Raw genomic sequence first — 25,230 nt, forward strand, 5'->3', positions numbered from 1 at the left:
CCTAATCTAAAATGCATACAACATATTGGTTTTGAATGAACCCTAAAAACGGGATCCCAATTTTCCAGGAAGTAAAAGAACTCTCCTGAAAACATGAAATATCAAGCAACATTTCACACAGGTTTGGAAACCCAACTCGACTATGGAAGCCTTAGGCTGCTGTTGTGGAGGCATTGAATGAAGCCAACATTAGTTCAGTGCTGCAAGACCATTCACGTCTCTAACAGGACCAATGTTGTAACAGTCCAGATCTAAAGGCCAACCACTTTCATGCATCAGTCTGCACACATTCTAGTTATATTTAAACATACTGAAAGTTTTTTTTCTTGTATAAAGTGAGTTTAGTGGCACTATAAGAATTAGGACACTAAATTCGCCAGGGCATATCAAACCTGGCAACCAGTGATCCTGACAAGTTACTATTTGTCCATGTATAAGAACAGACACTTGCCAAATTAAAACAAACTGTACATTTATTTAATAAAAACACATAAAGAAAACAAATCTTCAGGGAGGGAGGAGATCACTCAGTCCAGCGATGACCACAGTGCGGAGCCGTACAGACATAATACAATCTCATGGCATCCTAAGAGATTTAAAGTTCAGTGTAAGTATTAAAAGAACAAAAAAAAACAAAAACACACACATTTTATATTGTAGCAGTTATTACCAAGATGTTTTTCCTGATCAATGATCATGTACATTACATATGGGGGGGGTGGGGGGTGGGGGGGAGTATTTGATCCCCTGCTGATTTTGTATATTTGCCCATTGACAAAGATGATCAGTCTATAATTTGAATGGCTGGTTTATTTTAAACAGTGAGACAGAACAACAAATATCCAGAAAAACGCATTTAAAAAAAGTTATAAATCGATTTGCAATTTTAATGAGTGAAAGTAGTATTTGACCCCTTCACAAAACATGACTTAGTACTTGGTGGCAAAACCCTTGTTGCCAATCAGAGGTCAGACATTTCTTGAAGTTGGCCACCAGGTTTGCACACATCTCAGGAGGGATTTTGTCCTACTCTTTTCAGATCCTCTCCGAGTCATTAAGGTTTTGAGGCGGACGTTTGGTAACTCAAACCTTCAGCTCCTTCCACATATTTTCAATGGGATCAAGGTCTGGAGATTGGCTCTGCCTCTCCAGGACCTTAATGTGCTTCTTCTTGAGCCATTCCTTTGTTGCCCTGGCTGTTTATTTTGAGTCACTCTCATGCTGGAATAACCATCCACGACCCATTTTCAATGCCTTGGCTGAGGGAAGGAGGCTCTCACTCAAGATTTGACGGTACATGGCCCCGTCCATCGTCCCTTTGATGTGGTGAAGTTGTCCTGTCCCCTTAGCAGAAAAAAACACCCCTAAGCACAATACTTTCACCTCTGAGGGTGGGGATGTTGTTATTGGGGTCATAGGCAGCATTCCTCCTCCTCCAAACACGGCGAGCTTAGTTGATGCCAAAGAGCTCGATTTTGGTCTCGTCTGACCACAACACTTTTACACAGTTCTCCTCTGAATCATTCAGATGTTCATTAGCAAACTTCAGACAGGCCTGTACATGTTTTCTTGAGCAGGGGGACTTTGTGGCGCTGCAGAATTTAACTCCTTCACGGCCTAGTGCTTTACCAATTGTTTTCTTGGTGACTATGGTCCCAGCTGCCTTGAGATCATTGGCAAGATTCTCCTGTGTAGTTCTGGGCTGATTCTTCACCGTTCTCATGATCACTGAAACTCCAAGAGGTGAGATCTTGCATGGAGCCCCACACCGAGGGAAATTGAGTTTTTGTTTCTACTATTTGCGAATAATTGCACCAACTGTTGTCACCCTCTCACCAAGCTGCTTGGCGATGGTCTTGTAGCCCATTCCGGTCTACAATCTTGTCCCTGACATCCTTGGACAGCTCTTTGGTCTTGGCCATGGTGGAGAGATTGGATTTAGAGCGATTGCTTCTGTGGACAGGTGTCCTTTATACTGGCAACAAGCAGAGATTAGGAGCACTCCCTTTAAGAGAGTGCTCCTAATTTCAACTCATTACCTGTATAGAAGACACCTGGGAGCCAGAAATCTTGCTGATTGATAGCGGATCAAATACTTATTTCACTCATTAAAATGCAAATCAATTTATAACTTTTTTGAAATGAGTTTTTCTGGATATTTTTTGTTGTTCTTCTGTCTCGCTGTTAAAATAAACTTACCATTAAAATTATAGACTGATCATTTGTCAGTGGGCAACTGTGCAAAATCAGATCAGCAGGGGATCAAATACTCCCACTCCCCCCCCCCCCCCCACTGTATTTTCAGGAGGCAAGATTAGGTAAAATATAGCAAAGTAATGGATACCGATTAGAACCGTCTCTAAAAAGGCCCCACATTAAAATTATTTTAGTAATTTTCTGTAATTTATGGGCATTATTGCAGCAAAGGGCCAAGTTGTGTGAGATATGTGCATATACAACTAAAAACATAACAGCTACAACACCAGAATATAGGATTTCATTATCCCTGGGCCAGATTCTTGGCACAGGAAGTAGATGCTGATACAATACCTGAACAAAAAGGACACCAACTTTATGTGAAGAAAGTTTATCAAGGTCTTGTCCGAAAGTACAGTGAGCCCCCAGAGAAGTAATAAATGTGGCAACTAAAACCCAAGTAAACTTCACTAAGAAAAATAGAACTAGGCTTTAGGCAAAATGTGCTTCTTGGCAAGTGGTATGTGATGAGGGCATCAACCTTGTACAGCTAAAAAGGATGGAATTGAAAGACACAGGGCATGATATGGTACCTCAGCTTTTGCACTGTGAGACTGGAAGAATACAGCTTCTTTATGTCCACATCTGTAAAAGAGACATTCATTACACACTATACTGGACGAAAGGCAGACAAGAGATGTGAGCTCTGCTGAGTAAGATCACTTACTTTGAACAGGGATGATCCTCTGTACGGGGCAGTGTGGGGTCCTGAGATACATCAGCAATGATCTGAGTCAGTTCACTGGAAATGAAATTCAAAAAAACATATGCTGCATTATAACTAGCAGATGTATAATCGGAATGACGGAAACTGGGGATGACAGGAGCAATATGTGCAGGATAGGAATTGAGAGGGTATGAGGAGGTCAGTTTGTGCAGTGATGTGACAGCATTGCAAGAGTTCTGCTGTGTTTGTTTCTAAAACCTCTGTCATTGCTCCAGAAACAAACACAGGAGAATCCCTTGCAAAACATACCTGCTTTGCACATTACACTGGCAGGATGGTGGTACTGTGTTAACTGTTGGGCAGTCAGAGCATTGCTGCAGCAAAGATTCAGAAAAAGTGGGGGGTAGAGAGAATGCAGGTTAGGTGAGGGAGAGCGTTGGGCTAAATTGGAGATTGTTGTGGTGGCAAGGAGCAGCAGGAGAAGGCATTATTGGCATGGCATGCAAGTGCAGCAGAGGGGGGCAAGTGCTTGGGAGTGTAGACTGTTGCCATAATTGGGGAATAGAGGGGAAGGGGTAAGGAGTGAGATGATCTAATAAAAGTAAAACAGCTTTTACATTTTAGGGTAAATACAGAGGTTTTTGTTGCAAACATCTTGTGACACCGCACCAAGTCACCTTAGCAAAAAGGTAGTACTAGTCCAACTCACATCTAGAGTTTCCAATCTAGGTAATATACAGTATATAAAGAAATGACTAAACAGAGCAGGTATACCTTGAAGATAGTCCCAAATACTGATAAAAAGTGACTGCCACCACCTATCCCATTGCAGTCATCTCACATTAAAAGATGCATGAAATAGCTACCCTTCCATCTTTCTACCTCCCTACCCCTCCCCTCCAACTCCTTCTCACTCTCCCCCTAACGGGGAGCCCTGCCCCCCACTCCCTCCTCCTTTCCCCTTGTTCTCCCTTCCTTAATTTGTACCCGGTCATGGGCTGGTCTAGTCAGATAATGTGAATATCCTGGTTTGCATCACCCAAGTTATGTCCCATGGCTGGGCCCAACTGGTTCTCGGGAGGCATGCCTCCCAAACAGTTGTGAGTGTGTATCTTACTGTATGGCCCTGGTTGCTATACTAATTGTACGGGGTTGTTAACGTTACTGTCTGGAAGCCTCCCCGGCAGGGCACGCTAAAACCTCATCACACAGCTATGCATCATCATGTATACTACAGAGTGCATAGCCAGGGGAATTGATATTTGACCTTGCTATACATAACATTTAACCTTTTTTTTCCCACGTTTCTTTGTTAATTATAATCCCTGTCATTTGTTTATGACTGTTAAATTGCATCATTCTGAAAATAAAATAAAGGAATAACAAAAAAAATAAAAAAAAAGGATGCATGAAAACATCACTTTCTTATTGCAGTGCTTGACATACTTACATGCTATGTATTTTATGAATAATTAACCGACACTAATATTCTTCCACCTTCAAACACTTTCAGGAGTGTCAGACTTTACACAATTAGTCTGCACTGCTCTTTTCCTCCTCCTGACCCGGATATTACCAGCTTGTGACCGCTGCCTGTTAAGCCTGCAACACTAATAGCAGTGGTGCATGATCAGATTGATCAGTAGAATCTCTACTCACCACTATCACTGGCATTGCACATGCTCTGTATGATTGTCCTAAACACAGCTCAAAGTGGTCTCTTACTCAGTGTGACAGGAGGCAGAAGCAGATTGCAGTTTCCAGTCTGCACACTACTAGACACAAAAGTGAGCCAAGAGGTTCTGCTCAGCACAGGTCAAGCAGATAAATGCCAGAATGCAGACTGGAGCTAATAAGTGGGGAGGCTTTGTCCTCCATGTTTACCAACTTCAATACTTCACCCCCTTCCTGCCCAGGCCAATTTTCATTTTTCTGTGCGGTTGCACTTTGAACAAGGGGGCACTCTTACGCCTAGAGGAAAAGAGATTATCTCCAAATACGGAAAGGTTTCTTCACAGTAAGAGCTGTGAAAATATGGAATAGACTCCCTTCAGAGGTGGTTCTGGACAGCTCCATAGATTGCTTTAATAAAGGCCTGGATTCTATCCTAAATGTGCATAATATAACTGGGTACTAACATTTCTAGGTAAAGTTGATCCAGGGAAAATCCAATTGCCTCTCGGGGATCAGGAAGGATTTTTTTCCCTTGCCATAGCAAATTGGATCATGCTTTTCTGGGGTTTTTCGCCTTCCTCTGGATCAACTGTGGGTATAGGATTGGGTATATGGGATTGTATGATATTTTTTTTATGGTTGAACTAGATGGACTTGTGTCTTTTCAACCTGACCAACTATGTAACTATGACAATTGTGCAGTCATGCAACACTGTACCCATATGGCTTTTTTTCACACAAATAGAGCTTTCTTTTGGTGGCATTTAATCACCACCAGGGTTTTTTATTTTTTGCTAACAAAAATACTGAAAATTTTAAAAAAAGAAGAAAAAAAACGAAAAACTTTTTTGTCAGAAAATGTGTCATAAAATTTGGTAAATAAGTAATTTTTTTTCCTTCACTGGTGTGTACTAATGAGGCTGCACTGATGATCAGTTACCCATTTATCTGTGTAAATGTCCCATCACACTCAGCAGTTATTGGCTCTACCCTCCTCACGCTGTGACAGCACGCAAGGAAAGGAAAGCCGATAACCAGCAAGTTTATTTACATGTGATTAGCTGTGATTGGCCCTTTTTCCAGATCTGTGATCAGCTGTGTCCAATTTTGTTTCATTGTGTCCCTTCAACACACAGGCGGGAGGGTTCAACTACACTGGTAGGCATTCTGATATACTTCCAATAACCATATACTTCATTTTACCTGTGTATATTTATTCCTACACGCATACCTTGTGTTTTTTTTTTATCCACATCCTACACACATCCCTTTTATTCTCTCCCCTTTTCCCTTTTCGTTACACTCCAGCTCACTTGTTTTCACTCTTCATTTTATTGCATTTTTCCGCTCCCTCACCTCCTGTTTTTTTTTTCCCTCGCAACTTTCTGACTTTTTTTTCTTCCACATCATACCCTCTTCCCCCCCATGCTCTGCAGGACACCTCTGTATACCTTGTATTAAGTACATAATCTTACGCTCTTATGATACTGCTATTTTAGTTACCTCAGATTTAGTCTGTAGGACACTTTTGGATTCTGTGTACCAATGTACATTACTTTATACTCAGGACATTTCTATTCTAGCTACCCCAGATTTATACACATACTTATACTCATATTCCATACAGTGAGTACTCCCTGCAAGATCCATGGGAGAAGTTTGGGTCCACACTTTCTTTTGCAAACCTTTGCCATGCCTGGCCTCAGTCCTCCTTGCTGTGGTCTCCGTCCCTTCAGCTCCCGGGGGAGAGGCCCTCCGCTGACCCCTGCTTGGGATCAGCTTCTGAAGCCTATCGTTTGACAAGTATGGGATGATCGGTTCAGGCTTCATGCTCTTGTCCAATCATAACCTATACTTTATCTGTTTTTACAGACATCAGCCTCTGATGAAGCGAGGAAAGTTCGCGAAAAGCGTCGTGTTAGAGATGCATCATGTATATCTGTACTACTTGTGATATTACATTATCATGGCTATGTTTAAAGGATTATTATGCTACAGTGCTGTTTTTATGAATTCGTCACCCATGCTCATGTCTTATGTTGGATGATGTTGTTACAATACAATAAACTATTTTACTCCTATATTTGTTCACCTATTGATCATCATGAACACCTCATTTAAAGTCTCAGGGGCGACTGTTGTTTCTCAGTTATGTAATAGGGATAGAGGTGTTTCATATTAGGGGGCAGTCCTCAAACTTTTTTCATGATCAGCTGTGGCCAACAGACACCGCCATCATAGAGTGCGCCCTAGGGGGCGTGCCACAAGCGAAAGCCATGCTGTAGCCATCTTATGGCTATAGCGCAGGTATGAAGTGGTTAAACACAACATTTTCATGTTTGATCGAAGCTGAACCTATAATAACGTTTTTCCAGTTGACTGTAGGCAGATTATACATGGTGCACAACAAAGTAATATAAAACAATGAAGAGGATACTCACTCTACTTCATGTGTGATTTTATTGACGTAAATGCAGCAGTTATCAGCCTCCTGCTGGTAGTCACAGTTTCGACACTGCAAAGGGAAGAAAATGGAGAAGCAGTTGTGTTTTGAGGAAATAAAAAAAATTGTTAGGTAAAAAAAGAAAGCTACAAATACGTAAAGGACCATTTTGTATTAACCAAGCCAGAGGATAAAACATGGTTAGAGAATTGTCCCTAAATTAAAACACAAATCCCATCTCAATTTCGTAGAATGGGCAAATTACACTGACTTTGAAAAAGGTTCCTGCACTACCTTAGTCCAACTTCAGCTTATTCAATATCACTAAAGTCGGATCATCATCATCTTAAATTATTAGATTTTCTGCATATTTTTGTCTTCAGATTTACCAAAACTACGTAGTGCAAGGGCCTGCCTGATTGCATGCAAATTGAAATTCTTAAGGTTTGACCTCATATTATATGGTTTTGGTAAAAGACAAAAATCTGCAGAAAATCTAATAGTGTGTATGTGGTCTTAGTGATCCTACTTTGACATGTGACTCGTGCTCTGAGGATCTTGAAGAGGAACCCCATGACAAAATATAAAACAAAAACGGCGTGGGGCTTACACCTGTCTGCTGACATTGATGAACAGTTTATCCTTCATGTACTTCTTTCTTATATTCTTGCCAAATATTTCACTCAAACAATAAAAATAGATACAACCACAAAATGCACATGTCAAGAAAGAAAAATGGGAGTTTCCACTGCTGGCCTTTTAAAATGGGGAGGAGCCTGGCTGGGCCTGGCTTTATATATCCAAGTCACCCAAGTGTAACAACATGGTGAAAATGAAAGGTGGAGAAAAGTCGGAATTCCCAATCTCTTTACTTTTTCCAGGACAGCAACTCAGCATTAAAGCCAAAGCATCACTGAGATAGCCAGGCAATCTGCAGTCTCAGAAAGGAGAGGAGAAACAGAACTCAACATTTACTTTTGGGATCCAGACCAGAAATGAGCAACATGTTGCCTCCTTTTGAAAATGCTAGTAGTCTGCCCTTCATGTTTCTCCTCTGCCTTCAATGCTAAAACCCATAGCCCCATAAAAAGCATGCAAACAGCTAAGAACTCTTGTTACTGTAATATTGTCATTTTTAGTTTTAATCTGACATTGTGCATAATGTGCAAGCACCCAGAGAAGTGCTAAAGTAGAACTAAAGGCAAAACTTTTTACTTCACTTTTGACTAAGGGAGTTTTTAACTCATCGTTTTTTTCTTTTGACATTTGTGTTACATTGGGAAATATTTCCCTTCCTGTCTCATAGCCAGAACAGGAAGCAAGAGGAAATCCCTGGTTGTCACCAGGGTCCCCAGAACTGGTGTCCCTATTGGAAGATTTCCCGCTATTCCTGTTCTGGTGATAACTTTAGGTTTTTCTTTCACTCTCAGTGATAATGGTGATCAGGACACAGAGGGTGAATCTCCCCAACAGGGACACAAACAGTAAATACTTAACAGGCATTCAAACCCCTATCTACCCCATCTAAAAATTAAAACGCACACGTTTTGCCTTTAGTTATACTTTATGCATACCTTTCAATAGGCACGTCATCATGTTGGGTAGCCTGACTGACAATTTGTGGAAGGGGTTAGTCAACCTCTCTCAAGAAGTGTCCAAGTTTACCAATAGAAATGGGTTGTAATTCGGGGGGGTTCCAAGGCACAAGTAAAAAAAAAAAAAAAAAAAAAATCATGGAGGCACATCTAGGTCCCTGCACTTTATGGATAACATATACGCTACATGTTAATGACAGGTGCTCATGACCATGGTTCATGGGATCCCTCCAGTGCTAATCACATGACTAATTGCCAGTGGTCACAACACCACATGAACACCACACATTTCCCCCACCCGGGGGATAACCTGGCTAAATATCTCTGAAAAATGTCTTACCGCATAGAGCAGGATACGATTTTCTTTGTCTTCTTTAGGATACAACATGTTGTTGCTGGAAAAAAAAACAAAACAGAAAAACAGTTTACATTTTATAGAGAACACAAAGGAATATATAAGCAGTGAATAGGACTTCAAAACATTCACTGCTGGTAAATCTTGCTGATCTATGCATTTTAAATGACACTGATAGATTCACCAAAAGAGAATGTTTACTGAAGGACACATTTTTAATAGAAAAAACAGAGTTAGGTACCTGGTAACTCTTTTTCTAAGAAGTCTTCCAGGGCAGCATCCGAGAGATAGGCTCCTCCTCCCTAAAACAGGAAACACATTAGTCCACCATTATAAATTTCACACTCTTACCTGTGTGCCTCAGTTATGTTAAAGCACCGAAGGAATTCCCTGTAAGCTGCAAGCTCCCCCTCTGTACCTGGTTTTTGTTGTTTCAAGGGTGGGAACTAGTGCTGCCCTGGAAGACTTCTTAGAAAAAGAGTTACCAGGTACCTAACTCTGTTTTCTCGAATCGTCTTCCAGGGCAGCATCCGAGAGGATATATCAAGCAATACTTACTAGGGTGGGGTTAGAGACTGGAGCACTTTACGACCAAATGCTTGGTCTTGGTCAGACAGCTGGTCTATGCGGTAGTGCTTAGCAAAAGTACTGAAGCTCGACCATGTCGCTGCCCTGCAGATCTGCTCCGGAGTTGCCCCTGCTTTCTCTGCGGCCGAGGTTGCCCAGGCTCTAGTTGAGTGCGCTCTGATTTCACTAGGTGGAGTGAGATTCTGTGCCTTATAGGTAATCTGTATGGCCATCCTTATCCATCTGCTGATGGTGCTTTTTGAAGCTGCTTTCCCTCTGTTGATTCCTGCATAGAGGATGAAGAGGGAGGTCGTTCTACGCCATTCTTTTGTTCTCTCGAGATACGCTATGAGCGTGTTCCTTACATCAAGTTTGCTGTAAATGTTTCTTTTCCTACTATCCATGGTTGTTGAAGTGAGGGTATGACGATGTTTTGGGTTCTGTGAAATGTAGAAGAGACCTTGGGTAGAAAGGCCGGATCTGGAGAGAGAATTATCTTGTCCAGATGTATTAGACAGTATGGTTCTATTGAAGATAGAGCTTGGATCTCACTCACTCTTCTGGCGGATACTAAGGCCAGAAGGAGCGCAGTTTTTAACGTGAGGTTTTTGTCTGAGCTGTCCTCGATAGGTTCAAACGGAGGGGAGAGAAAGCCCTTAAGTACTGTGCCCATGTCCCAGGTGGGAGTTTTGTACAATTTGGCTGGTTTGGATCTTTTAAGAGCTATGAGGAATCGTCTTATCAGCGGGTCTTCCGCTAGTCTAGTATCCATGACCGAGGAAAGTGCTGCAACTTGTACTTTCAGGGTACTTGGTGATATGTTTTTGTCTGCACCATCTTGTAGGAAGTCCAAAACTATTGGAATTATCCCACCGTTGGAGATTGGTCTGTCTTCGTACCAAGAAACAAATTTTTTCCTTATTTTCTCATAGATGGCTCTCGTTACCGGCTTTCTGCTGTTTAAGATGGTGTTGATTACTCTGTCCGACGGGCCTTTGTTCTGGAGTTTTACCCTCTCAGTAACCAAGCCGAGAGCTTCAAGATTTTGTGGTTCGGATGGTTGACTGGGCCTTGTGACAGTAGATCCGGGCGGTCCGTCAGTGTCAGCTGAGGTTGTATGCTGAGATTTTTTAAATGACTGAACCATGCTCTCTGGGGCCAGTGTGGTGCTATTAGTATTACTGTTGTTTTCTCTGCCTTGATTTTTTGGATTACTTTTGGGATTATGGCAGTTGGAGGGAATGCATAGCACAGATGCCATTTCCAGTTTTGGTTGAAAGCATCCACCCCGCTGTTGCCATCTGTAGGGTCCAGGGAGAAAAATATCAGAGATTTTGCGTTCGCCCTGGAAGCAAATAGGTCTACTTCGGGTATTCCCCACTTCTGGGTGATTATCACAGCGCTCCTTCAGTGTCACCTACAACTCTGTCTCCTCCTCTCCATTGCCCCTTTCTGTGGGGGTCCCCCAAGGCTCGGTTCTTGGACCCCTTCTCTTCTCTATCTACACCACCTCCCTTGGTCACCTAATAACTGCCCACGGCTTCCAATACCACTTATACGCTGATGACACCCAAATCTATCTGTCTACTCCTCACCTCACTCCTTCAGTCTCCTCTCGCATTACTAACTTACTAACTGACATATCAGCATGGATGTCGCACCACTTCCTTAAACTAAATCTCTCTAAAACTGAGCTATTAATATTCCCCCCCGCCCGTGCCCCCCTCCATGACTTTTCCATCAAAATCAACAATGCAACCATCAGTCCCTCCCCTCACGCCAGGGTACTAGGTGTAATCCTAGACTCCGACTTGTCATTTCAGCCTCAAATCCAATCATTGTCAAAAGTTTGTAGAATTCACCTCCGTAACATCTCTAAAATTCGCCCTTTTTTAACAAATGAAACCACCAAGCTCCTCATTCACTCCCTTGTTATCTCTCGCCTTGACTATTGCAACTCCCTTCTCATTGGCCTACCGCTCCATAGGCTATCCCCTCTTCAGTCTATCATGAATGCTGCTGCCAGACTTATCCACCTTACCAACCGCTCAGTGTCTGCCAACCCTCTACTTCAATCCCTACACTGGCTCCCAATCACCCAGCGAATTAAATTCAAAATTCTAACCACAACATACAAAGCCATTCACAACTCTGCCCCAAGCTACATCACTAATCTTGTCTCCAAATATCACCCAAATCGTCCTCTCCGCTCTTCTCAAGACCTCCTGCTTTCAAGCTCTCTCATCTCCTCCTCCCATGCTCGTCTCCAGGATTTCTCCAGAGCCTCTCCCATCCTCTGGAACTCGCTACCTCCATCTATCCGGCTATCCCCTACTCTTGCTACCTTCAGGCAATCCCTGAAAACTCATCTCTTCAGGAAAGCCTATCACGTCTCCAACTAATCTCCTACCACTTCCACCAGCTCATTCCCCACAGTTACAACCTTTTGTACCACCTGCCCCACCCTATTAGATTGTAAGCTCTTCTGAGCAGGGCCCTCTTAATCCTATTGTATTGTATTATATTATAACTGTATTGTCTCCCTTTTTATATTGTAAAGCGCTGCGTAAACTGTTGGCGCTATATAAATCCTGAATAATAATAATAATAATTTGAGTGAAGGTTGTTTGGTTTAGTGACCATTCCGTGTGTTTTATCGTTTTCCGGCTCAGGAAATCTGCCACTGTATTGTCTGTTCCTTTTAGATGAATACCGGATATCGATCTTATGTTCACTTCTGTCCACAGTAGGATAGATTGTGTCAGTCTCATCAGTTTTTGGGATTTTGTGCCCCCTTGTCTGTTTAGGTATGCGACTGTCGTTGCGTTGTCTGATTGTATCTTTACATCCTTCCCCTGTAATGCTGGCTTGAAGGTTTTTAGCGCTTCCCCCACAGCTTTCAGCTCTCTCAAGTTTGAGGAGGCTTGTGCCCATTTGGGTGTCCATTTCCCTTGCGAGAACCGCCCTTCCATGTGGGCTCCCCATCCTAGGGCGCTTGCATCGGTGGTGATGCTGACTGGATTGACTTGAGCCCATCTGCGCCCCTCGATGACCCGAAGTGGGTTGAGCCACCAGTAGAGTGTTTGACTGTGGCGGGGACGGGAATGGATTTTTCTAGGGATGCTTGCCTGCCATCCCATTGGGACAGAATGTAGTTCTGTAAGGGTCGCATGTGAATTTGTGCCCAGGTGATGGCTGGAAAGGAAGACGTCATCAGTCCTAGTACGGACATTCCGTGCCTGATCGTTGTGGAATGGTTCCTTAGCAGGGACGTAATTGCTTGTGTCATTTTTACGTCTTTTTCCTTTGTTAGGAAAATTTTTGACAGTCTGGAGTCCAGCACGTATCCCAGGTACACTACTCTCTGGCTTGGGATCATTTGCGATTTCTCTGCGTTTATTAACCATCCCAGGTTTTGCAGATAGATCATACTCTTGCGCAGGTTGTTTTCTAGGATTGCTGCTGAGTCCGCAAAGAACAGGAGGTCGTCTAAGTATGGTATTATTCCAATACCCTCCTGTCTTAGACCTTTTAGCGCTTCCGCCATTATTTTTGAGAATATTCTTGGAGCCGAGGAGATTCCGAAGGGGAGAGCTGTGTACTGTAGGTGCAGCGTAGCTGCTGGCCCCTGGATTGCGAACCTTAGAAACTTTTGGTGATCCTTCCTTATGGGGACATGTAGGTAGGCATCCTGTAAGTCTAGTGTTGCCATGAATGTCTCCTGCGGTAGGATGTTCCTGATTGAATAGATAGATTCCATTCTGAATCTCTTGTATCTTATTCCTCGGTTGAGTGGTTTGAGGTTTAGTATCAGCCTTAGTTTGCCTGATGGTTTTCTTTTTGCGAAGATGTGTGAGTAGAAGCCCTTTTGTTCCTCCTCTTGGGGAACGTGACAAATCACCTTCTGATCTAATAGTTTCTGTAGGGATTCTAGAAACACCTTTGCTTGATTGCTGTCCTTGGGTAGCATGGTCGCTAAGTATTTGGTTGGGGGGCGGTTGGAGAATTCTATTGCGTAACCATCCGTTATGGTGCGCAGTATGAATTTGTTTTCTGTTATCTCCTCCCATTGGTGGGAGAAAGCCGCCAATCTGCCCCCCACCTGAAGGCAGTCATTGTTTTTTGTTCTTTTGGGTATTAGGCTTGAGGATGAATTCACTTTTGCCTTTCTTGTTTTGTTGACCCCAGTGCTTTTTTGCCCCTGGCTTATTGAATTTCTTGAAATGCCGAAAGGGCGCCTTCCCTTGTCTCTTCTTGGTTTGAGGGAACCCCTTATTTTTTGCTGCAGTCCTATCCAGGACTGTTTCTAGTTCGGGACCAAACAGTAGGTCTCCAGTGAATGGTATGCCACATAAACGGTTCTTGGAAGGTGCATCCCCCCCCCAGGATTTTAACCACAGGGCTCTGCGGGCCGAGTTTAGTAGTGCCGTGGTCCTAGAGGATATTCTGACAGTTTCTGCTGAAGCATCTGCCAAGAAAGCTGCCGCTCTAGTTAGTGTGGGGATGGTTTTAATTAGTTCCTCCCTGGGTGTGTCGTTCTCCAATAGATCTTGCAGCTGGGTTAGCCAGATTAGCAAGGTTCGGGCTGTGCAGGTGGAAGCAATAGCCGGATTTAGGTTTGCCGCCCCTGCTTCCCATGCCCTTTTCAGGAGAGCTTCTATTTTCTTGTCCATGGGGTCGCTGAGGGTACCTGCGTCATCAAAAGCCAAGTCCGATTTGTTAGTGATTTTTGCCAGAGAGGCATCCACCTTGGGGCATTTAGCCCAGGTTTTGGTGTCTGCTTCCGCAAACGGGTATCTGCGTTTGATTGTGGCGGGGATGAAAAGCTTTTTCTCTGGGTCTTCCCATTCCTTTTTGACTATGTCTTTAAGTGTTTGGTGTACCGGGAACGTTCTTGGCTTCTTGGGCTGGAGCCCTTTGTACATTCTGTCATGCATAGTGAGTTCTGCGGTTTTCTGTTCTTTAATGCCTAGAGTGTCAGTGATGGCTTTGAGAAGACTGTCTGTGTCCTCAGAAGGAAACAGGTTGCAGTCTGTCGTGTCATCTTCCTCCTCTGAGTCTGAACAGAAACCGTCTTCTGATTCAGATTGTTCAGATTCATCTGAATCCACCTCTTGTTCTGCCTGTACCTTGTTCTCCCTTGGAATGTGTGTTCCTCTGGTAGATGGGATACTGGCCTGAGCGACACTTGCTGGCGTTTCTAATTTCTCTATAGCTGAGCGTAGTGGTGCCATGGTGCTCTGAATTTCTTTCTTAAAAGAATTGAGCAGGTCTTTCAAAAATCCCTGTGGATTCTTTTGCCACCATTTTGTCTAAGCATTTCTGACACAGGGGCTTTTTCCAATCTGGGGAAAGCCTGTGGCTGCATGAGGCACATGTTTTGCCTTTAGCCTTCCTTTCCTCAGGGGTCTTTGCCTGCAAGCGAGCATAGAGAACAACAAAGAAAAACCCCGTGAGTCAAAGGAACTGCCTGTAGATAGGCAGTAAAGAGGTTAAGACAGAGATAATTCAAGAATATTCTGGCTTACCTTGGAGCTGTCCTGATTTGCAGGATCTGCAGGGCAGGGTGGGGAAGCGTCAGACATGATCAGCCACCAGGATCCTCTGCTTAGAGGCCTTTTTATCTGCTTCCTGCATAAGCTCCGGCCCCGCCCCCGGCTGACCCCGTGCAGGTTGGTGGACACACCTGCACATGCCGCTGTATTGTAGAGTAACTGTGCTGGTAGTGAAGGGTAGCATTGAACAAATTTGCTATTTGTATTCTGTTTTCTCTTTTTTTTTTTTTTTTTTTTAAACTTCCCGCCCCTAGGAGTCCCTGCTCTATCTCCGCAGTAGATAGACTACGGGAAAATGGCCGCCAACCCGGAAACGGAACTTCCTCAGCGCCATCTTGGTACACCCCCGACTTCCTGTAGCGGCCTGTGGCGGTGAGGACGCTGCTGCGCCGCCCGGAGAGCGGCGGATTCGTTTGGGGGGACAGCCGCAGCCACCAGGGACCTAATTTAGAAGGTGCAAACCCCTCCCTGCTAGACCCTCTGCTGCTGAGGATTTCGGCAGCGGTCGGCGGCGGCGGCGGCGGGGGGGGGGGCGCCCATCTATGCATGTATCCATCCCCCCTGGCGGGCTCCAGATTCTGCGGAAAGCCAGAGGGGGGTGCTTGCGGAAGCATACACAGGCCTAAACAGCGGCATGGGGTGGGGATGACAGAGTCCCCCTGCAGCCTGGGGGGATGATTGCAGACCCCTCAGTAGGGGCGAAATCTCAGGCTTTGAGCAATGTTGCCCAGTGCTGCGCCTGCTCGCCCTCCCAAAGCCCCTTGGGCTGTATGGGATGCTGGCAGGGGGTCTCCTGCAACAAGCACAGAGACAGGTGAAAATAAAATAACAAACGTTCTTGCAGCTCCTGTGGGTCCGGAGGAAACACAAACAACTGAGGCACACAGGTAAGAGTGTGAAATTTATAATGGTGGACTAATGTGTTTCCTGTTTTAGGGAGGAGGAGCCTATCTCTCGGATGCTGCCCTGGAAGACGATTCGAGAAATTATTTTTAGCATTCAGTTAGGTTCAAGCCCTACAGTTCTCATAAAACCACTTGCAGACCTCCTAACTGAGAAAATACGCCATTACTTTGACGTTTAATACCAGGGTTATGATGTCATGACCCCAGTAAATTTCTTTCCCTCAGGTGCCAGTCTCTCATAAAAAGTGGTCCAAAAGGCAGATTTGTCACTGGGTCACTTTTAGAAGTGGCCCCCCTACCGCCACTTTCCAGTGGTTTTCAGGCTTACCTTGCCTATCTGGTGCTGGCTGGGCACAGAAATGATGGAAGGAAAGAAGGCCTCCAATCATCTCCATGCCCTAAGAGGACCGGAGTGATGTCACGACATCACCTTCCAACCAAGGCCTTTTTTTCCCCTTTCATGCTTTTGCTTTTAAGGTTAGAGGAGAGATTTTAGGACCAGAGATGTCCCCATAAAGAGGGCTTGTCAAACTGTATTATCGCAAGAAATGTTTACATTCCTTGCAAAAGCAATAAAGTAATCAAAAAACATTTTTTTTTCTTAAAGCGACAGAGTAAAAATGTAAAAAATGAAATACTTTTTTTTTTTTAAAGCTGCCCCGTCCCCGCGTACTTGTGTAGTGGTAAACGCATACGTAGGTCACAACCACATATGTGAATAGTGTTCGTACCACACGTAAGGTATCGCTGCGAATGCCTGAGCGAGAGCAACAATTCTAGCACAGGACCTCCTACAACTCTAGACTGGTAACCTGTAGAAATTTTTAAAGCGTCGCCTATGGAGATTTTTAAGTACTGTAGTTTGGTGCCATTCCACAAGCGTGCACAATTTCAAAGCATGACATGTTAGGTATCTATTTACTCAGCATAACAATCTTTCATATTATACAAAAAAATTTAGATATTTATTTTATATTCATCAACGTGTTTTTTTTTTTGGAAAGGTTTTTGCTTTTAAACAAGTGTTGGAAAAAGGCCTGGGCAGCAAGTGGAAAAACGCCAGCCAAAGATAACAGCATAAAAATAAATAGCCCATTCAAGCCAAACTCTGTGCAAATGATGAACCCCCTCCCTTCCCTCACTCTCACTCTAACCTGATCATTGGCATGAAAGGCGGGGGGGGGGGGGGGGGTAACAAACAACCAATATTACTTACCTAAAGTCACATTCACATGACGCTCCAGTCCCAAGTCTCCTCTGTTTACATGAGGCCTGGTCACATCGCTGCCTGCAGAGCATGAACATTTCCCATTGGCTGTCCAGCAGGAAGTCCTCTCAATAGCCAGGAGAGAGGTCAGTGTGAGGGGACCGGTTGGCGAGGGGACATATACAACAGATGGGTTAGTGGTCCCAGAAATGAGAGCCAAAGAGACTCATATGGTGGGCTATGGCAAGTAGACCCCATTTTGAAAGATGAAAAAAGTTTAACCCTGCGCTTACCCAACAGGACAGCAGCTCACACAACAAATAAGGATTTTGTCAAAATTAAAGTGCACAGACAAGTGTAGTGCTATAGGTTTTAAGAAGCTTATTGATGTAACTTATGTAAATTTATGAGAAGGAAAAAAGTCTATGTCGATCCACAATAGATTAAAAGTTTGACAAATTAACAAGTAAAGTCTCTGATGTTCCTCAGGTATTTCCTAGACTGCAAAAGACTGCTGTTAGTCCAAAAGGTATATAATTCCTTATTTACCACGTGGATAACGCATGCAGAGATATATGTGTGATGGACCCTCCACATAGAAAAGAGTGAAGGCTTACCAGAAGGATTGAACTCATAGGAACGTATGTTCAATGAGTCAATCTAGCATGTATCACCAACAGGCAACCAAAAGGAAGGACCTCCCAACTGGATGGCGACAAAACTCCAAACATATCCAGACTCCTGACGGAACTATCTTTGAAATGGATGGCAAACCTTCCCATAGATCATCCCGAGCTCTGCAGAGGCGCCGCATCCGCTGCCACCACCAGCTCTCCCTCAGCTCAATCTGAGATCCCAGCTATTCCGCCAGGCGTTTTGCAGTCTAGGAAATACCTGAGGAACATCAGAGACTTTACTTGTTAATTTGTCAAACTTTTAATCTATTGTAGATCGACATAGACGTTTTTTCCTTCTCATAAATTTACATAAGTTACATCAATAAGCTTCTTAAAACCTATAGCGCCCATTTTGAAAGATAAAGAGAAAAAAAAAAAAAAAACAAAAACCCTACACAGGCCAGACAGACTGGGAGCAGCTCAAAAGGGGTTCATAATTTGCCCAGAGTTGGGATTTAAATGATTTCACACCAAAACCAGCTTCACACCAGAGATTCCCCCACTGTACTTCTTTCTGCAATGAGCAGCATCATTCAACCCACTTCCTGTGACTGGACAGTGACAAGAGAAGCAGCACAAGTTCATCTCTCAGTCAGTCACTCCACGCTCTCTCCTCCCCTCAGCAGGTCATGAGCTGATTGCCTGATTTTGAGGTTTTTAAAGTGGCATTAACATTTTTTTTTAATAGCAAATGTTATACTTATCTGCTCTGTGCAGTGGTTTTGCACAGAGCAGCTCCAATCCTCTTCTTTTCGGGTCCCTCGCCAGCACTCCTGGCTCATCCCCCCCGGAGCTGTGTCCCCAGAGCAAGCCACTTGCCCAGGGGGCACCACTACATGCTCGTTCCCCTATACGCCCACAAAAAACAGAGGTGGTTCCGCCCCGCACCCCACTTTCCCCTCACTGGCTGTGATTAACATCGGCAGCCAATGGGATCCCACTGCTCACTCAGCCAATAAGGAGGGAGAGTCCTGTGACTTTAGAACCACTTTAACCTTTTCCTACTTTACCCAAAACTACAGGGAAGTTTTACTTTTACACACTTTAAAAATAGCTATATTCCCACTACCCAACTGTTATCCAGCTCCTGTATACAGTGTATACTCCTCGAGTACACCAGGTACATATAGCACTAGTACCATATATGGGGTTAAAGCAGTGTGCTGGGGGTGAGGATGCTGGGATATGTAGCCCCCCATCCCCAGAGCCCGCGCCGCTCACCATTCCTGACAAAAGCGGATCCCTACGAAGCCCTGTTGGTACGTTCCGTCCGGCTCCATCCCTTGCTCCGGAAATGATTCTGAAAACATGATGACCCGGAAGTCACGTGTCACACAAACAGAGGAAAGCGAGCCAGAGGCACTAAAGCCTGGTTGGTGATATAGGAGAAGAGGCGGGGAAGTGGGCGGTGCTTACTTGCCTGCTGTGTATAGTGTAGTGGGCGGGGCAGACAGAACTGAGAGCTGGAGTGTTCAGTTCTGCCGCATCCTATGTCACCATTGTGATCAATACAGCGGAGGATACCCGATCACAGCCCTGCCCGTGTGGGAGAGCACAGGAGAGTTCCGCTAGTGCAGCCTTGCTGCTAAATTTACCTGGGATTAAATCATGAACCGTCTGGGCGGCTTCTCTTTCCACAGGGGTCTATTTATCAATGTTTGCCCCTACATTCACACATTTCTCTAATTTTGTAATCCACAAACTGCGGTCCAGGGGCTAATGGTCCTTTGCATTGCCCTTAACCACCCCTTGGAGCAATATACTTATCACTGACAGCGACTATAGGGCACCATTCCTCTCACCGACACCAACTATAGGGCACCATTCCTCTCACCGACACCAACTATAGGGCACCATTCCTCTCACCGACACCAACTATAGGGCACCATTCCTCTCACCGACACCAACTATAGGGCACCATTCCTCTCACCGACACCAACTGTAGGGCACCATTCCTCTCACCGACACCAACTATAGGGCACCATTCCTCTCACCGACACCAACTATAGGGCGCCATTCCTCTCACCGACACCAACTATTGGGCGCCATTCCTCTCACCGACACCAACTATAGGGCGCCATTCCTCTCACCGACACCAACTATAGGGCACCATTCCTCTCACCGACACCAACTATAGGGCACCATTCCTCTCACCGACACCAACTATAGGGCACCATTCCTCTCACCGACACCAACTATAGGGCACCATTCCTCTCACCGACACCAACTATAGGGCACCATTCCTCTCACCGACACCAACTATAGGGCACCATTCCTCTCACCGACACCAACTATAGGGCGCCATTCCTCTCACCGACACCAACTATTGGGCGCCATTCCTCTCACCGACACCAACTATAGGGCACCATTCCTCTCACTGACACCAACTATAGGGCGCCATTCCTCTCACCGACACCAACTATAGGGCACCATTCCTCTCACCGACACCAACTATAGGGCACCATTCCTCTCACCGACACCAACTATAGGGCACCATTCCTCTCACCGACACCAACTATAGGGCACCATTCCTCTCACCGACACCAACTATTGGGCGCTATTCCTCTCACCGACACCAACTATAGGGCACCATTCCTCTCACCGACACCAACTATAGGGCGCTATTCCTCTCACCGACACCAACTATAGGGCGCTATTCCTCTCACCGACACCAACTATAGGGCGCTATTCCTCTCACCGACACCAACAATAGGGCACTATTCCTCTCACCGACCGCAACTATAGGGCACCATTCCTCTCACCGACACCAACTGTAGGGCACCATTCCTCTCACTGACACCAACTATAGGGCACTATTCCTCTCACCGACACCAACTATAGGGCACTATTCCTCTCACCGACACCAACTATAGGGCACTATTCCTCTCACCGACACCAACTATAGGGCACTATTCCTCTCACCAACCGCAACTATAGGGCGTCATTCCTCTCACTGACACCAACTATAGGACACTATTCCTCTCACTGACACCAACTATAGGACACTATTCCTCTCACTGACACCAACTATAGGACACTACTCCTCTCCAGGGCAGCCATCGGAAATTTTTGGGCCCCTTACACAGCTTTAGGCCTGGGGCCCCCCCCCGAGCCTGACCACCAACATTCCCCAGGGCCTGCCCATGGGCCATCCCACCTGTACGCACTCAGCCCCCCTCCTCACACCTGTAGGCACTCAGCCCCCCTCCTCACACCTGTAGGCACTCAGCCCCCCTCCTCACACCTGTAGGCACTCAGCCCCCCTCCTCACACCTGTACGCACTCAGCCCCCCTCCTCACACCTGTACGCACTTAGCCCCCCTCCTCACACCTGTACGCACTTAGCCCCCCTCCTCACACCTGTACGCACTCAGCCCCCCTCCTCACACCTGTACGCACTTAGCCCCCCTCCTCACACCTGTACGCACTTAGCCCCCCTCCTCACACCTGTACGCACTTAACTCCCCTACTCACACCTGTCGGCACTCAGCCCCTCTACTCACACCCGTACGCACTCAGCCCCCCTCCTCACACCCGTACGCACTCAGCCCCCCTCCTCACACCTGTACGCACTTAGCCCCCTACTCACACCTGTAGGCACTCAGCCCCCCTACTCACACCCATAAGCACTCAGCCTCCCTCCTCACACCTGTAGGCACTCAGCCCCCTCCTCACACCTGTAAATATATCAGCCCCCCTCCTCACACCTGTATGCGCTCAGCTCCCCTCACACCCGTATATATGTCAGGCCCCCCACACACCTGTATACATGTCAGACCCCCCTACCACCTGTATACATGTCAGCCCCCCCACACCTGTATACATATCAGCCCCCCTCACACCTGTATAAATGTCAGACCCCCCCTACCACCTGTATACATGTCAGGCCCCCCTACCACCTGTATACATGTCAGCCCCCCTCACACCTGTAAATATGTCAGCCCCCCACACCTGTATACATGTCAGGCCCCCCTACCACCTGTATACATGTCAGCCCCCCTCAAACCCGTATACATGTCAGGCCTCCCTTACCACCTGTATACATGTCAGCCCCCCTCACACCTGTATACATGTCAGGCCCCCCTACCACCTGTATACATGTCAGGCCCCCCCTACCACCTGTATACATGTCAGGCCCCCCTACCACCTGTATACATGTCAGCCCCCCTCACACCTGTAAATATGTCAGCCCCCCTCACACCTGTATACATGTCAGGCCCCCCCTACCACCTGTATACATGTTAGCCCCCCTCACACCCATATACATGTCAGGCCCCCCTTACCACCTGTATACATGTCAGCCCCCCTCACACCTGTATACATGTCAGGCCCCACCTTCACACCTGTATACATGTCAGGCCCCCCCTCACACCTGTATACATGTCTGGCCCCCCCTCACACCTGTATACATGTCGGGCCCCCCCTACCACCTGTATACATGTCAGGCCCTCCCTCACACCTGTATACATGTCAGCCCCCCTCACACCTGTATACATGTCAGGCCCCCCTACCACCTGTATACATGTCAGCCCCCCTCACACCCGTATACATGTCAGGCCCCCCTTACCACCTGTATATATGTCAGCCCCCCCCACACCTGTATACATGTCAGGCCCCACCTTCACACCTGTATACATGTCAGCCCCCCTACCACCTGTATACATGTCAGGCCCCCCTCACACCTGTATACATGTCAGGCCCCCCCTACCACCTGTATACATGTCAGGCCCCCCCTACCACCTGTATACATATCAGGCCCCCCCCCTCACACCTGTATACATGTCAGGCCCCCCTCACACCTGTATACAGGTCTGGCCCCCCTCACACCTGTATACATGTCAGGCCCCCCCTACCACCTGTATACATGTCAGCCCCCCTCACACCTGTATACATGTCAGCCCCCCCCCTCACACCTGTACACATATCAGGTCCCCCTCACACCTGTATACATGTCAGGCCCCCCTACCACCTGTATACATGTCAGCCCCCCTCAAACCCGTATACATGTCAGGCCTCCCTTACCACCTATATACATGTCAGCCCCCCTCACACCTGTATACATGTCAGGCCCCCCTACCACCTGTATACATGTCAGGCCCCCCCTCACACCTGTATACATGTCAGGCCCCCCTACCACCTGTATACATGTCAGCCCCCCTCACACCCGTATACATGTCAGGCCCCCCTTACCACCTGTATATATGTCAGCCCCCCTCACACCTGTATACATGTCAGGCCCCACCTTCACACCTGTATACATGTCAGCCCCCCTACCACCTGTATACATGTCAGGCCCCCCTCACACCTGTATACATGTCAGGCCCCCCCTACCACCTGTATACATGTCAGGCCCCCCCTACCACCTGTATACATATCAGGCCCCCCCCTCACACCTGTATACATGTCAGGCCCCCCTCACACCTGTATACAGGTCTGGCCCCCCTCACACCTGTATACATGTCAGGCCCCCCCTACCACCTGTATACATGTCAGCCCCCCTCACACCTGTATACATGTCAGCCCCCCCCTCACACCTGTACACATATCAGGTCCCCCTCACACCTGTATACATGTCAGGCCCCCCCCCCCGCACACCTGTATACATGTCAGCTCCCCGAATATACACATCTGTAAACACACAAAGCTCTGGCCCCTCCCTGTGCACAAACAGTAGTACATGCAACACACGAGGGGTGCACATGCATATAGTAGCCAGAGGTGGCAATAAAGAGCTCGATATGTGAGCTCAATAAAACAGAGAGCAGACGCTGCAGAGATCGTTTCTGCACTGCACAACAAAGCTCCCCGTTACCCGCTACTGCCTTCTCCTAGCCTGGTCGGGCCCCTCCAGACGCTCTGGCCCCTTGTATCGGCTGTACCCCCATGATAGCAGCCCTCTTCCTCTCACTGACACAAACTATAGGGCACTACTTCTTTCACTGACCACAAGGATAGGACACTGTTTTTCCCACTGATCCATACAATGCAGCACTATTCCTCCCATCCCAATGATGGGAAACTGTTCTTCTCAATGACACCAACAATGGGGCAGCATTCTTCCCACTGGCCCCAATGCTGGGACACTCTTCCTCCCAATAACATCAAAGATGAGGCCCTATTCCTCCCACTAACGTAAACATGGGGTACTCTTCCTATCACTGGCCCAAACAACAGATTACTATTCCTTTCACTGACACAAACAGTGAGGTACTATTCCACTGACACCAATAATGGGGCTCTATTCCTCCCACTGATATCAACAAGGAGGAACAATTCTATCTACTGAACCAAATGGCGAGGCACTATTCCTTTCACTGACATAAACGATAGGGTACAATTTCTTCCACTGCCACCAATGGTAGGGCTTTATTCCTCCCCTGACCCCAAAAATGAGGCACTATGCCTCCTATTAAACCCCAACAATGGGGTACTGTTCCTCCCAGTGACACCAATGGTGAGGTACAATTCTACCCACTGACCTCAACGATGGTGCGCTATTCCTCCTAGTGACCTCACCAATGCGGCACTATTCCTCCTATTAACCCAAACAATGGAGTTCTGTTCCTCTCAGTGACACCAACAATGAGGCGTCATTCTTCCCATAGACCCCAATAATAGGGCACTATTCCTCCCAGTGACTTCACCAGTGAGGCACTATTCATCCCACTAACCTGAACTATTGGGTACTATTCTTTTCACTGACATGCATGGTGAGGCATTATTCCTTCCAATGACACCAATGATGGGGTGCTATTCCTTCCACTGTCCCCAATGATAGGGCACTAATTCTCCCACTGGTAGGACTCTATTCCGCCCACTGATCCCAACAATGAGGAACAATTCCTTCCACTCACTCCAACAATGAGGCACTATTCTTCCCACTGATGTAAACAATGAGGCACTATTCCTTTCACTGTCCCCAACAACGAGGCACAATTCCTAACACTATCACCAATTAAGGGGCACTATTCCTCCCACTGACCCCAACAGTAGGCTTCAACAAGGTAGAACCATTGCTTCCACCGACTCCAATGGTGAGGCACTACTCCTTCCACTGACCCAATGATAGGGCACTATTCTTTCCACTGACACTAATAATGGGGCACCATTCCTTCCACTGACCTCAACGATAAGGCACTATTCCTCTCATCTACACTAATGATGAGGCAACATTTCTTCCACTGACTGCAACAATAGAACACTATTATTTCCACTGATGCCAATGATGGGGCACTTTTCCTTCCACTGACCCCAACTATAAGGCACTTGTTACATACCTGATGGTGAAGCCTGATGTGCAGTGGTAGGCTTCTCTTTCAGCTCTGGCTC

General features: G+C 46.3%; 1 protein-coding gene across 2 annotated transcripts; it reads right to left on the minus strand.

Annotated features, from left to right (window-relative positions):
- Positions 1 to 455: 455 nt before the first annotated feature.
- POLR2I (RNA polymerase II subunit I) lies at positions 456 to 19,253 on the minus strand. Of its 2 annotated transcripts, none has more exons than XM_073599062.1 (6): positions 19,123 to 19,253; positions 8,976 to 9,030; positions 7,039 to 7,112; positions 2,924 to 2,998; positions 2,790 to 2,841; positions 456 to 586 (listed from the first exon to the last, which is right to left on the minus strand). In XM_073599062.1, exons 1-6 carry the CDS (start codon positions 19,209 to 19,211, stop codon positions 524 to 526), a joined length of 408 nt encoding a protein of 135 aa, XP_073455163.1. In that variant the 5' UTR covers positions 19,212 to 19,253; the 3' UTR covers positions 456 to 523. The 2 variants fall into 2 exon arrangements, with proteins under 2 accessions (XP_073455163.1, XP_073455164.1); XM_073599063.1 differs by lacking the exon at positions 19,123 to 19,253 and adding an exon at positions 17,234 to 17,387.
- Positions 19,254 to 25,230: the final 5,977 nt, after the last annotated feature.

The sequence above is a fragment of the Aquarana catesbeiana genome, linkage group LG09 (assembly GCF_042186555.1).
Source record: "Aquarana catesbeiana isolate 2022-GZ linkage group LG09, ASM4218655v1, whole genome shotgun sequence".
In the NCBI taxonomy this organism is placed as follows: Eukaryota; Metazoa; Chordata; class Amphibia; order Anura; family Ranidae; genus Aquarana; species Aquarana catesbeiana.

What these genes read in the sequence shown, in the direction of transcription:
- POLR2I (XM_073599062.1), bottom strand. Translation starts at nt 19,211, where the DNA reads ATGTTTTCAGAATCATTTCCGGAGCAAGGGATGGAGCCGGACGGAACG. An exon ending in ATCCGCTTTTGTCAGGAATG is followed by an intron (nt 9,031 to 19,122) that starts GTGAGCGGCGCG and finishes TTTTTTTTCCAG; the next exon opens with CAACAACATGTTGTATCCTA. An exon ending in AAAATCACACATGAAGTAGA is followed by an intron (nt 2,999 to 7,038) that starts GTGAGTATCCTC and finishes TTTCATTTCCAG; the next exon opens with TGAACTGACTCAGATCATTG.